Source organism: Nothoprocta perdicaria, unplaced genomic scaffold (genome assembly GCF_003342845.1).
Source record: "Nothoprocta perdicaria isolate Ctin4 unplaced genomic scaffold, notPer1 scaffold_2, whole genome shotgun sequence".
Classification (NCBI taxonomy): domain Eukaryota; kingdom Metazoa; phylum Chordata; class Aves; order Tinamiformes; family Tinamidae; genus Nothoprocta; species Nothoprocta perdicaria.
This window is the reverse complement of record NW_020455204.1, coordinates 14,183,185-14,196,727: the sequence shown is the minus strand read 5'-3', so window position 1 is coordinate 14,196,727 and position 13,543 is coordinate 14,183,185. Positions and strand designations below refer to the sequence as shown.

Sequence of the window (13,543 nt, the reverse complement as noted above, 5' to 3'; positions counted from 1 at the left end):
TAGATACTGCCTTAAAGAATAATTTTGGACTATGTATTAACCTCCGACAAGTGTGAATGGGAAAGGAAGGCTCCTGAAGACCAGAAAGGAAAGAAAGAAGATTCCACAGTATTTTCAAGTGTTTCTGTGTGGCAAACTGAGGACTGAAATAGTTAAGTCAAATTGCATGGTGACTGCTGGAAAATCAGTGATGTACCAGTTAAAGATTTTGGTAATCTTTTTTTTTTCTCAGCAACTACTGCAGCAAAGATGGAAACCTGGGATCAGGGTCATCAAAATGAAAAAAATGCAGAAAAAGCCAAAGTAAATAAACAACACACAGGAGCCTTCATTAGCAAGCATTTACTCCATTACAGGCTGAGTCTGGTTTTAGATTTTAGAGAAACCAAGCACTCATTTACCAAACCACCTTTCTCCTGCCTTCCTGTTGTAGAGCAATATATTTTCTGTGAAACTGTGTGTTTCTTTCCGCTGCAGTGGCTTCACAGTGCATTTATCTGCTTATGCCTGTATATGCTCTCTGGGACAGGGACTCTCTTGGTATTTGCGTCATGCAGGCTGTTGGCACTTAAGAAGAAATGAAAAGTAATAATGTTAATAGTAGTTTTCTTCTTGGATATAAGAGAGGATCTTGTTATACTTCCTGGCAACTGCCTGAGCAAGCAGCAAATGATGCTGGAGGGAGGCTGTGACAGAAAGTCAGGGTTGCAACGGGAGAGGCAGAGGAGAAGAGATCCAAAAACACAAGCTGCTAACTGAATGGTTTAACCTTCCAGCTCCAGAAGGGGCTTCCTTTAACGGGGAATTAAGAACTGCTTGAACACTTAAGGGCTTCAGTGCTCCAGGAGCACAGGCTCCGGGACACTTGCTGAACACGACCACCTGTCCCTTGTTTACCTTGCTACCATTTGACCACTTGCTGTTGCCACCAAGCTTCCTCACAGGCCTCGTGGGCCTGGGTGCTGTGGAGCTGTCTCAGTTTTTCAGGCGGGCTGCAGCTCTCACTGCTTCCAAGGCTTCTCCCACACTTGCTGTTAACTTGCTACTCCTCACATGCCTCTGCCTGGTTGTCAGAAACAGCACCAAAATGTGCTAACTGCATTTCTGAACCAGCCCTTGGAAAAGTATTTGCTACATGGTCCAATAAGCTGCTGCAGGAAAAAAAACTCCATAGCTCACATAAAATTCCTGAGGTGTAACAGAACCATGAAGTCTCCCTGGCAAACTCCTATGATCTGGCTGGGTTGCTGCCTGGATGCCAGTTTCTAAACGGAAAATGACTTATGGACTCACTCTGTATTTTTGATGTGTGATTGCTCAAAATGGAGATACCCTCCCTCCCCCCAAAAGGCACTGTATCTCCATTAACTGGGGAGACGGAAGAAGAAAGAGAAAGAAGGGAAGAATACTACAGTATCCATTCAAGTCAAGTTTCACCTTTACACAGCTGTAAGTCTAGATATAAATTCAGAAACCTACGCTAGCCCAGGACTTTAGTTGACCTGAAGTTACTGCAGCAAATGTGTTGTGTGCAAGACTGAAGGTGTAGCCATTTAAACACTCTATGGTCACATAGCATGAACAGACTTCCAAAACAAGCCTTTTCAGCCAATGTGCATTCCCATCTGCCAAAAGCCACTCCGCAATCGGGTAGCATTGCTGCACATATGGTTTTGACAGACTGAAGTGTATGAAATTTTCTCTCACTTCTTTTTCCTAGATATCACACCACTGTTGTTCCATCCAGATTAGTTCTAGATGTTGACCTAATAACACCCTATGGCTTTTAGTTCACTCTTAATTGCTGTTCCCTTTCCCCTGTGCATCTTTTCTGTAACGAATTCCTGAGATCCTGTCATGGGGCTTCTCATGAAGAAAAGCCACCTGCTCCACGTAGCATGTAAGCCATTAGTATTACTCAATCTTTGAGCCGTTCTTTTAACCTTATTTGGAGATGTGCTGGTCATGAATCAATTCTTGCAGGATGAGAATAAGACTAGCGAGAAAGGAAACAAGTCCCCAGCAAAAAGAACCTAAATTTATGGAGGAGCAGAAAAAGTTCAAGGAAAAGGAAGGAAGAAGAGATTTTTGGGGCTGACTAATGAGTCGAGTCCCTCAAGAAGACAGAGTGCTGCAAAAGAGCTCCCTAAGCCAAAAGGAGTAAGAGAGGGAACAGAAAAAGCTAGACTAAAATAGCAGCCTTAGTGAAATTAATACACATTTTATCATTGACTTCAGGGGATTAGGGCTTCCCTTTCTCTGCTGTCCCACAAGCCGACTCATTTGCTCAGCAAATTACCTGGTATGATTGAATCACAATTTTTGAACAGTGCTGATCAACCTTGGAGGCAGGAGCTAGCAGCGTTTCATCTACACCTCGTGCTGTTTGAATACAGGCACCCTGACTTTAGACTTTTGCTATGTTCCATTTATGATATTTTATAAATATACGGTTTGTCATCCCACTAGATCATTTTACTTTTTATTTATTTATTATTAATATAAAATCCATAATAATGATAATAATTCAATACATTTAAACTTCACTAATAAAGTTATTTACCTTTCAGTGCTCACATTAGAAAAGTAAATAAATTCAGCCTTCATTTTAAATAGTCTGAAATTCTTAACATGAAGGAAGTTATATTGCAGTTCAGTTCAGTTATATTTTTCATTTTCCTTTAGTCCCTCTTCTCTCTTGCTCAGCTCAGTTCTATTTTTTTTTATTTAACTTAAAACAAATTTCATATCTTCATGGTACAAGTGAGGTACAGCAATTGAGAAGTAGTGAGACACATCCATGGCAGAGGTCTACTTGAACTTCTAATTTGTATTAGACCAGGAAAAAATTGTAAGTTATGATTCCTGAAAGGTAGTGTTCAGTGCTGGGTAGGTGGAAGCCAGATATTTCAAAATTAACAGCAGCAATGGTGCCTTAAGTATAGCCCTATGTAAGCAAGCAAAATCATTCCATTGCCTTCTTTGAGTTTCATGTTACGTCCTAAGTGTCGTGCTTTCCATAACGTACGCTTCATCCATATTTTGTGGACAGCACACATGGGCAGAGAAAAGCAAAATGATGTGACCAAGGTCACTAAGGACAACAATCAGAGAGACAAAAATCAGGATCTAAGTTTGCCTATTCTGTTCCAGAACTTACTGCTGCCACTAGTCTACACCCGTCTCCGTCAGTCTGCACGTCCTCTCAGCTCTGAAGGCTTAGGAGAAATGCTGCAGAGAGTCTGACAAATAACCTTTTCCTACCCAGCCCACTAAAGGCATGGGGAAGAGACCCATTCATTTTGGTGAGCTTTGGATAAAGCACTAAGAGCAAATCTGGAAACAAAGATGAAGCATCATAGGCTGCAAGTTAACACAGAGCAGGAGGATGGTCAGAACAGCACAGAATGCAATGAACAGGAACTCAGAAAACCAGACAGAAGATATTATGACAAGCCACCAAAAAGGCTTGACAGCTACAAGGCCAGTCCAGACATACAGCAGCTACCAATTTATCAAAACCATCGTGCAGTTCCCAACAGGGAACTAAGAAAAGGCAAAAGCCATCTGTCCCTCTAATAGCCATTCCTCTGTCCTACTGCTGCAACATGCAGGAGAGTTTAATGATTCCCATTGGGGCATTTCCTTTGCCGTGGGTGTTTGGGTCACTCTACACAGAGCACCGATGCCCAAAATAAATAATAATCCATATTCATTACAAAAGAATCACATTTTTAAACCACATCCAGTCTTTAGACTCTTCTACTAGAAATCATTTAAAAATTAACCAAGCTACAGATGGAAAAAAACCCAGAATTAAATTCTTGTAGCTGTTATTTAATATAGAATGCAGGTTCACTGACACACCTGTATAAGAAGTAGGTAGGAAGGATGACATAATAATCTATCATCTGAAACTGAACAATTTTCTAGTAAGTCTTTGGTATTTTGGTCTGTGATGAACGTGGACAGTTCCACTTTGCAGAATCTGACAATATTAGCATTACACAATCAAAATGCAGGTGGTTATAAAGACATATATTTTCCTAAAATTCGATACTAAGAAATACACATGAGCAGATTTTTGTATTGTTTTTGTATGTTCTTTTATAAAGAAGAAAGAAAAGGAAATCTCACTTTTAGCTCTAGTTATCTGCAAAAAGAAACAAATCTATTTCAAAATGAAAGTTATCTTCACAGTGCTTACAATTGCTTTCTGCCTTTGTCTCTCCCTTTGTTTGGCCCTTTCAGATTCCCGTTTTTCATACTCTTTGCGGTATTCTTCCCTCTTCAGCCTTTCATGCTGATATTCCTCATAGCTGTCATATCTAGGAAACATAACTTAGTTATTAAATCAAGCACCTGCATTTGTTAATATAAAATTAATAACATGACTTCTAGAATGTTTCACCTTCTCGTGAGAGCCCACTGAACAGCAAGCCAAGTGCACACAAAATGTACTACCTGGGTCTACGACTGCACGGCGATCTGGATCGTGATCTCGCATATAAGGGAGAACTTCTGTATGCTCGTTGTCTACAGTGGCTGGACTCGTAATAGTAACAAGATCTGCAGGAAGAAACACATTTACCTCTGTCATTCACTCCGACTCTGTTGACACCATTTTCTCCAAGCCAGCTCTTACCTGAACTTATAATTTCCTCTGAGCTACCAGTGAGATTTTCTAGTGACAGTTTGCGATCTTCCACTCAACTAAGGGACCTCAAGTCATTTTTCTTTTCCCTTTCTGAAACATGCCTTATTGAGGCTACTGCAGAGCACAGAGCCCACCACTGTCAGCTTCATCTGATAGGGGTGGCAGCTAGATCGGCACGGGGCAGCTTGCAGTCAGTGGGAAAGAGCAGCTCTCTGAGTTTCCCACCCTCTGCTCTGCCTCTCTTCCCACTGGCTCCACTTAGAAAGTGGAAGTTTGGCAAATTCAAAGGACAACGGTGAAGTGGTGTTTGTGTAGCAAGCCTGTAACCAGCCGATTTAATTGGCAATAAAGGCAGTTGTACTGTGTTAAATTACTTTTTTTTTTTTTTATTTCTTTGTTTTAAATTGCTTTATGCCTGTTACAATTTTACTTCTTATTAATTGTGATGATGACATGAATTTGCTGTACTGTACCTTGAAGAGGATCTACTACAGGGCGACCTTGATCTCGATCGGGAATATGGAGAACGGGAACAAGACCTGCGTTGAGGAAAGGACCTTGATCTAGAGCGTATCCTTTGGGATCTTTGAGAAAATAAGGATTTGGGTGGAGACACTGAATCTCTGCATGGAGAGTTAAAAGAAGAGCAAGAAGGCGATATATCAAATAATGAATAGGCTTGTGTCCCATCCCAAGGGTAGCATAGTTTATCATTTTCATCTTCGCTATCATCAAAGAGACCATCCATTGCTAGTCCTGAATTTATAAACATAGGTAGTTTGGAGAATTGTTCATTGCTATAATCATTGTCCCTTAGTTCACTGGTCTTATCTGCCTCTTCATCAAAAACAGCTTGGCTGGGGTGACCAAAATGCTTATTCAGTTCAGCCCGAATTTCCTGGTCTTGGAGCTGTTTTCTGTTATTACAGTGGGAACCCTGATTACTTGTCTGTAAAGTCTCTTTCTTGAAATACTGGTCTTGTTCTAAAGAAGAACAAATCTGACACTGCCACCCAGGTGAAGAATCCTTAAATTCTAGTGGTTTGGAGTCCTGAAGTTCCTGGGATATTTTAACGTGTATTTCCGATTTTGAATTCACAGATTGACAGTAGTCATGGTCACCAAACAGCCGCAAACTGGGCCGTTTTGTCTTTCTCTCCTCATGTCCACTGGACAGTACTGTAGTCTTGCTAAGCTGTGCATACAGCTCAGATTGTTCTGGACCCTTCTTGGTTGGGTTATTTCCTTGAGAACCGGAAGACTCACTATAGCGGGGCTTTTTGGAAGGTGGTGCAACAGTCTTGCATGACGACTTCGGCTTAGGTGAAGTCCTAAAAGGATTATCCTGGTTGGCTTTATGAGGAGGGGTTGTCGGTGGAGTTAGGCCTAAGGGGTGAAAAAGAATGCAGAAGGAAAAGAACATTGTTATGTACAGAAACAGTGTCTATGAAGAAAGCACACATGCTTCTTCAAAATAGATAAAAATAGCATGAACCCATTCTGTGTCACTTTAACTCAACAGTGCTATTACTAGGAATAAGAGTATTTAGGGTTTGAGATGCCGAAGTTCATATAACAATAATGGCACCAGTACTAATGCATTGCCATTTATCTTCAACATTATTTCTGTCCCTCCCCTTCCTTCATGACATTCACTTCTCTCTTCCTCTGTACTTTGTGATATAGAAAAAAAAATCAAAAGATAAAGATCAAAAGTCTTTTTTGATAAAAATCAAAAGGATTTTTATATAAAAATCAGAAGTCAAAAGACTGTCACAAACCTAAAGAAATTAGCAGACAAAACCCTGGATAAAAGCAAGTCTGAGAAAAATAAATGAGGTTACCAAAGGACCCTCTGTAGTACACAGAAGTTAAATGCAAAGAAGTACAGCAACTGCACAACTTGACTGCAATGACTCTTTGTCTCCACAGTTCATTAACTTAGTAAACCATTTCTAATGTATGTATAATACAATACTGTAAGCATAACTAATACATTTTGCCTGAAATGGGGTTCTGCAACTGAAACCCAGGCAAATAATAGGACTACTGTAAGCATAATGAACCATTACATTTAGAACTAAATATTAGTGAGGGGCAAGAAGTAGGGAGAAGGAACTTTACTTGATGATAGAAATAAAACAGATAACTAAAACTACCAGTAACTAACAGGTTTTTTCACATAATTATATTAGATTAAACCTCTATGGTGAGATGAAATTGCATGCAGGACTACTGCCCATTCCAGTAAAACCTGGGAACCAAAGAAGCATCTTCCAAGTTTTTCTATGGAAAGAAAGTAACTCCCAAAGTTATTTATAGAACTTATAAGGTAGTTATTATGACTTTACAATAAAGTAATAAACCAGAACAAGGTAACAGCAGGAGGGGACCAGTGTTCAGGAAATAACTGCTTTTCAGGAAGGCACTTAGCATGTTATGTTTGAAAAATCTGCTTCCAACTCGTTGACCCTAATGTATGCCTATGTGTACATGGGCTTAAAAACAAAGAAATATGTAACTACATTCCTCAATTAGGAACAGAGATGAAGGAATTCTAGTTTATCCAGTCCATTCTTAAGCATTGCAGAGTCCAATGCTAGACCAGGCTTCATTTTCTAGCCCAGTTAAAAATCACAGCAATGAGTTTGCCATTATTTCCCTAGCGAGAACGGAAAGAGAGCTCAGACACACTTCCAGGAAACATGTATTTCAAATATGGCTACAGGGTTTTATTTTGTATATTCAACAATACAGTGGAGCTCAACAGATCAATGCAAATGGAACATGTTTTATAGTGTTTTGCCGTAAAGAAGGAGAAGCGTCCATCAATGCACAGTGCTCCCAACGGAACGTAAATGGAGACTGGGAGTCCCTTTGCATTAGCTGCAACGAATTTGTTCCAGAAAAGAAGATAGTACGTACCAGGACATGAATACTTGATGTGCAAGAGAAGCTTGATTTTGTCTGCACATTTGGAAAAAAAATGATTATGAGCTACCCAAGACTCCATAAAGACTTTATTTGATGCCACTAGAGTCAGGGAAACCAAGGCAGAAATGTTGAACCCTAAAATTCCAGCTAGGCACATGAGAATATAAAGAATTAAACAGTTTTGTGCAAAGCTGTCATAGTTAAAACTACTTCCTTTGTGCCCTCAATTTTCTCTTCCTTCCCTCAAATTCACCGGAGCCAGCAGGACAGATTTCACACCTCAGCCACCACCTGAATAGCAAACGGTTTAGCCTAGCGAACAGGCTGCTATTGAAATAACAGGAGCAAGTCCCTGCAGTGCTTGGGAGCAAGCATTTCCGGGTTAAAAATTCACGTCCAGATCCCAGAAAATTTTAGGTAAGTGAGGATAACCTTCTAAACTAAAAATACAGAACGGCATTTTTATTCATGAAATTATATAGCCCATGAGGAGCCCTGGGGTGAGTTACTGATTTCTGGTATGTATTTTTAAAGAAAGAACAAACTGAGAGAATATTAATTGCAGCCTCTCCTTGTGGCATGCTTACAATGCAGCCACTCCACAAGAAGCGTCTGGAACACCCGCAAACTGGAGAGTTTTGGGGAAAGAAAGTCCATGTGTAACCCAATGTTGGAACTAAAATCTTGTTTCTACAGCTGCTGCTTTAAAAGCGATGCTGGGAGGAAGGGAGCTGCCCTCGGTGCAGCTCGATTCCCAGGAGGCCCGCGAGGAGTCTGGCCTCCCTCAAAGCACAGCCTGGGCCAGGACACTGGCACTTCCACTGCCGGCCAAACCGTGTCGGGGACACCCTCAGAAAAGGCTTCCTCGTGGCATTTTGGCTTTTTTTCCTGGCTCTAAGCAGAGGCAGGAAGCACAGAAACGAGGACAAATAGCTAAAAGTTGGAAAACGTTCCCAAGCAAAGCTCCAAGTGCGGAAAGGCAGGAAGGTCTGAAGCAGACCATTCCGGCCTCACTGCGGTGGAGGCCGCGCTCCATGCCCAGCCTCCAAAACACAACCTTTGGGAGCGCGCCGGCTAATCGCCCTCATCTCGACTTGGTGCCACGACGCTGAATCAACGGTACGAAAACATTCGAGCGCCCCTGGATCGTTTCCGAGGCGCCGATCTCTCGGCGAAAGCGCCGCGTTTTGCCGTCGACAGTGCAAGGTATACTCTGTGCTCTCTCTTGAACTTCGCAGGTTTTGACAGATTTATGTAAGGACAGATGGCCATTACGGGCTGCAGGCTGACAAGAGGCAGTTCGGAGCGGTGTTAACACACTTGCACAAACTCTCAGCAGTGCCGCGCTGTGCAGAATGTAATTCAGACTATAGCTTTTTTATTGCTGCCTATTTTCTTTTGTCAAAAGAGCCTGCTGTGCACAGCAACAAATGGCTGCCATTACCCGGAATGTAATGGGTGTCAGACAAATCACGTAACACAAACAATCAAGAGTATGTAGGTCATATTTCAACAGAGCACAACCTTAGCAATATTTATGATTACTGCATTGAAATGTGCTCTATAATAAACAAGTACCTCTACATCACTCACACTTATGTACTTCTGCACAGCAAATCTGTTAGAAGTGGCACATACTCTACAATCATCCCCCTTAAACAGTCTTTTTTCTTTTTAAAGTAAAAGGCGAGTATTTTTTCACGACGTGCTATAAAAGCATTTTCTTTGTAGGGACTTTTCTTTAATTGAATGGCTTCGGTAAATGGCACGTTTGCACTTTGCCTCGCACTGTCTCTACACTGTGAACTCGCTCGGTGATCTTGGGCTTTAAAATAGCGTCTATCAATTTGCGAGCACTGCTGCCAAATCAGCACTGTCCTTCCCGCGGCTGTGCGACAAAAAGCTTGCACGTTCGCCGGCTCGGCCACCTTGATCTAGTGACTTCTTCTCAGGAAAGTCTCGGGAGGGATGGAAGTCATCTTGACACATCCCCAAACTGCACTACCGAAACCTCGGTAACTCCCTCGGCGCAGTTAGGTTGATAGCAGAAATTAGGGGAGCGTGTGTGACATGGTGGCTTTTTAGGACTCATTTGCAATGCTGTTTTATATGGATGCCAATCTTCCTAAAAACATACTGTTAGCATTTAAATATTTGATGAGGTTTGTTGTGCTTTGGAGAGGCTGAGAATTCGCGGCATTTGGGGAACGCAGCTGCGGAACCTTTCTGCAAGTGCACGGGGCTTTGGGGAAGCACTGCAAATGAACTCTTTAATACCTTCTAAGTTTGAAAATGCATTGTCAGAGAAAACGTTATTTAAAGTCTCTTTAAACACTGAATGCAAGATAATAGCCCCATTCAGTTAAAAAGAATCAGAAGCACTTTTGTGTGGCACAGGACTGCAGAAGCCAGGAAAATATAATAAAATTAAATAGGCATCATACAATAAAAAAAATGCTTGTTGAGTAGTCAGCTTAATCTTGTTGTGAGTGCTGAAGAGAATAAATACAGACCCCTGAAAATATCTAATAATTTACTAGATTTTATTCCCTCTGGACATGTCTCTGTACCTCACATCTTATTTTATCAGAAATGATTCTGAGGTCAAGCAAGTTATTACATGATAGAATTTAAGTATCTGTTCTGATAAAAAAGAGGTAACTCAGATCTAGAGGTGGGTGAATAGCAGGATTTAAAATTCCTCAAGGATGCTCATGAATTCCAAATCACTATTCAAGCTGATTTCATTCATATAATATTTTTGTCACCTTTATTGGAGAGATCAGAGTTTGCACACAAGAAGACTGGAGAGGGGTTTTTGTTCAAGTAATTTACAGGAATCTGTGTGCAAATAAAAGACTTTTCACTGGGACACCAAAAGGAGGATGGAATTACTCTTCCAGTTATTGATTTGTTACTTCACAGAATCACAGAATGGTAGAGGTTGGAAGGGACTTCTAGAGATCATCTAGTCCAACTCCCCCTTCTCAAGCAGGGACACCAAGAGCATGTGGCACTGTGTGACATCCAGGAGGCTTTTGAACATCTCCAGAGAAGGAGACTCCACAACTTCCCTGGGAAGCCTGTTCCAGGGCTCTGTCATTTGTATGATACTAGAGCCTTAAACATGTAACCTCACTTCATACATGCCTGTATGATAGCCTGCCGTATTTATGACTGAAGGCTTCAAAGGAAACAGAAGAAGCTGAATTTCAAACATTTAAGAAGATGTTTTCCAACTTTTGCCATTTAGAAGCTCAAAAAAAAAAAGTCTAACATAATCATTTGGGGCTGTCTGTCCTCAAAAGAGATATCCTCCAGCAACAGAGAAATGTCCCATGCTCTGGAAGACTCTATGATGTTCCTGCTCATGGCTTCCTAGCACAGGGTTTGCAATTATAGATAGAATGGAAAGAAAAGGGACAAGGATCTCTCTCATCACCTCTTAGGCCAAACAAGATTCTTACTACACAAAAATTTCATCCACTATACCAGCATCAACTAGGGCTCCACATCATGATGTTCTGGCCCATGTTTCTCAGAATAGCACTACAAATAAGCTCCAAGAGATGCGATTCTGGATAGTAATGGACTTGTAAAGGACAAAATATGTATGTATGTAAAAATATTTTTACAGCTTCAGAGACGCAAAGTTACATTCATGAGTAATAACAAAACCATTCTAAAACAAGATACAGATACATGTGACAAAGACTGATCGTTTGTGTGGGAAATGCTTATTTATTTATTTGTTTTTTCTACTCTATGGTTAACTTATCAAGAAGGGACCAACACTGTTTCGAGCAGAAAGATCGAGGGAGCCACAATTTATATTAAAATACTTTTTGCTTTGATAGTACGAGCAGCACTGCTAATGGTCTTTTCAAGTTGGCAGTGAGATCAAGGCAACTCCTATTTAAATTACAATAAATAGTGCCTGTACAGTGCAAGCTGCCCTACATAATGAGCAATGTGCTGCCCAATGAGCAATGTGGTTGTCTGGATATAATTTAGGGTTGCCAGGGTCTCAGTAAAGAACTCCAAGGTATTGTTAATCACTACTGGCATTGTTTTTTTCCTGTGATTTTTCTTTTCTTTTTTTTTGCTTTTATTTAATTATTATTGAAGTGAGCCCAGCTCTGCCATGATTTACTCAGCTACCCTGTAAATTCTTCTAGAGTTATCTTACGCACTTGGTTGTGTTATGTACTTGCTTTTTTCCACCACAAGTGGTCTTGGGACATAAGATGCTACAGCAGTACAAATCAATGAGTTCAAAGATATGCACAGCTGCCCACTTTTTTTAAAAAACAGATATATTTTTATATATATATATATATACACACATAAAAATAGAAATAGTGTATATGTAAAGGTAGACATTAAGATACCTACTAAGAGAGGACATGCTGTCTCCCGAAACCTCCTCACTAAGCACTTTGCTGAGCAGAGCAAGCCCTGCACAGGGTGGGACAGCCACGGGAGACCAGTACCCCAGTTCCTGGCTGCAGGCCTTCCACCAACTCGTTTGCTGTGGTGAGCATCAGTCAACTAAATACATTGCATTTCCTTCCAGAAGGAAAAATATTGCATTTTTGTGGTACACTGTTCCTCTTCACATATTCATCCAGTTGCACTATTTCTTAGCTTCTGACACATATAGAATTTGCTGGTTGTAGTGGTTATATTGCCTAAATAAACTACAGAGCTGTTTTGGTTCTTTCTCTGTGTGCAGCTGATATGATACAGTGGAAAATCATTCCAGCTGCCCTTCCTGAGTGATCCTACAACCCTACGGAAGGCTCGTATTGACCTCCAGTTTCTATCCAGGCACCTGATGGGAAGAGCAGACTGCTACCTCTCAATCTGGGAGAAAAAACTACTTCCTTCAGTGCTTTCAACAGTGTCTTGTACTGTTCTATAGCAGTCACCCCATCTGCTCCCTTTTGGCAGCAGCACTAACACAAATAATAAGGAACACACAGGCACACCTGGGCAGATGTGCTTCCCGTAATGATGGAAGAGGCTTCCTTGTACTTTGCACTTGTTGATGCTGAATGGGATTAACCTGCTGCACACAGCAAACTTTGCCATGTTTGTACTGGTTTTGCAAAAGCAGAGTGCACTGGAAGGAGGCCTCCTTTTGTTACGAGGGGCAAATTTAAGCTTCAGATTATCAGGACAGGTATGAGCAAAGCGTGTGTGTTTTTAAGCTGAATTAATGAAGAGGCTTCTGAGAAAGTGGAAAGATGGTTGTTAGCAGGTGAAAACAGCAGCCCAAAGAGCATAAACCAACCTACAGGTTGGACCTGCTCTCATGAAAAGCTGCCACTGTGATCTACGTAGTCAAGCTGCTTCAGAAGACCTGAAGATCTAGCTTGGAGTGATCCCCCAAATACTGCAGAATACATAATTTATAATGCACACATCTGCTAGGTTATCTTGCTAATAAAAACACACTTGTAGTACATCTCTTATTTTTTAATATTATGGAACTGAGAAAGAAAACAGTCTTATCAATAGCTCAGGTCGAGCTGGATATACAGCCTTATGTTCAATCCTGGGCACTTTAGGAAAACACTGGCAAAACAGTTCAGAAAAAAAGCGACAGCAGATCTAAGATCTGAAGGAAATGACTTTTATGGAACGAGCAGATGAATTAAGTGTGTATAACATGGTGACGCATCACCTAAAGCAGCTCACAATAAAATCTATCAAAGGTGCAAGCATCAGAGAGCTGAAAGGAAGTAGATCAGAGGTCGTGTAAAGTGTGCTAATGGAAGAAATAAAGAGAAATTGAGAATATAAAATGCATATCAATTAAAAAATACCTTTAAGCTACAGAACAGTGTTTCAAAGGCAGAGAAGAAAGCTGTTAGTTGTGACATTTTAATCTAGAGATGACAAAACACTAAAATGTGCAGTCACGTACAGCCCTACACTGGCCTGGAG

General features: G+C 40.9%; 1 protein-coding gene across 5 annotated transcripts in view; it reads right to left on the bottom strand.

Annotated features, from left to right (window-relative positions):
• The window catches only part of PPARGC1A (PPARG coactivator 1 alpha), a 64,227-nt gene that overhangs the window by 8,443 nt on the left and 42,241 nt on the right, over positions 1-13,543 (bottom strand). For 3 of the 5 annotated variants that reach the window (XM_026037680.1, XM_026037677.1, XM_026037678.1), the window contains 3 exons: positions 5,131-6,043; positions 4,465-4,569; positions 4,208-4,328 (listed from right to left, as the gene is read on the bottom strand). In XM_026037680.1, the coding sequence (XP_025893465.1) occupies positions 4,208-4,328; positions 4,465-4,569; positions 5,131-6,043 (1,139 nt within the window). The remainder of the gene's footprint in view (positions 1-4,207; positions 4,329-4,464; positions 4,570-5,130; positions 6,044-13,543) is intronic. The other 2 variants (XR_003249100.1, XR_003249101.1) reach the window with 2 other exon arrangements.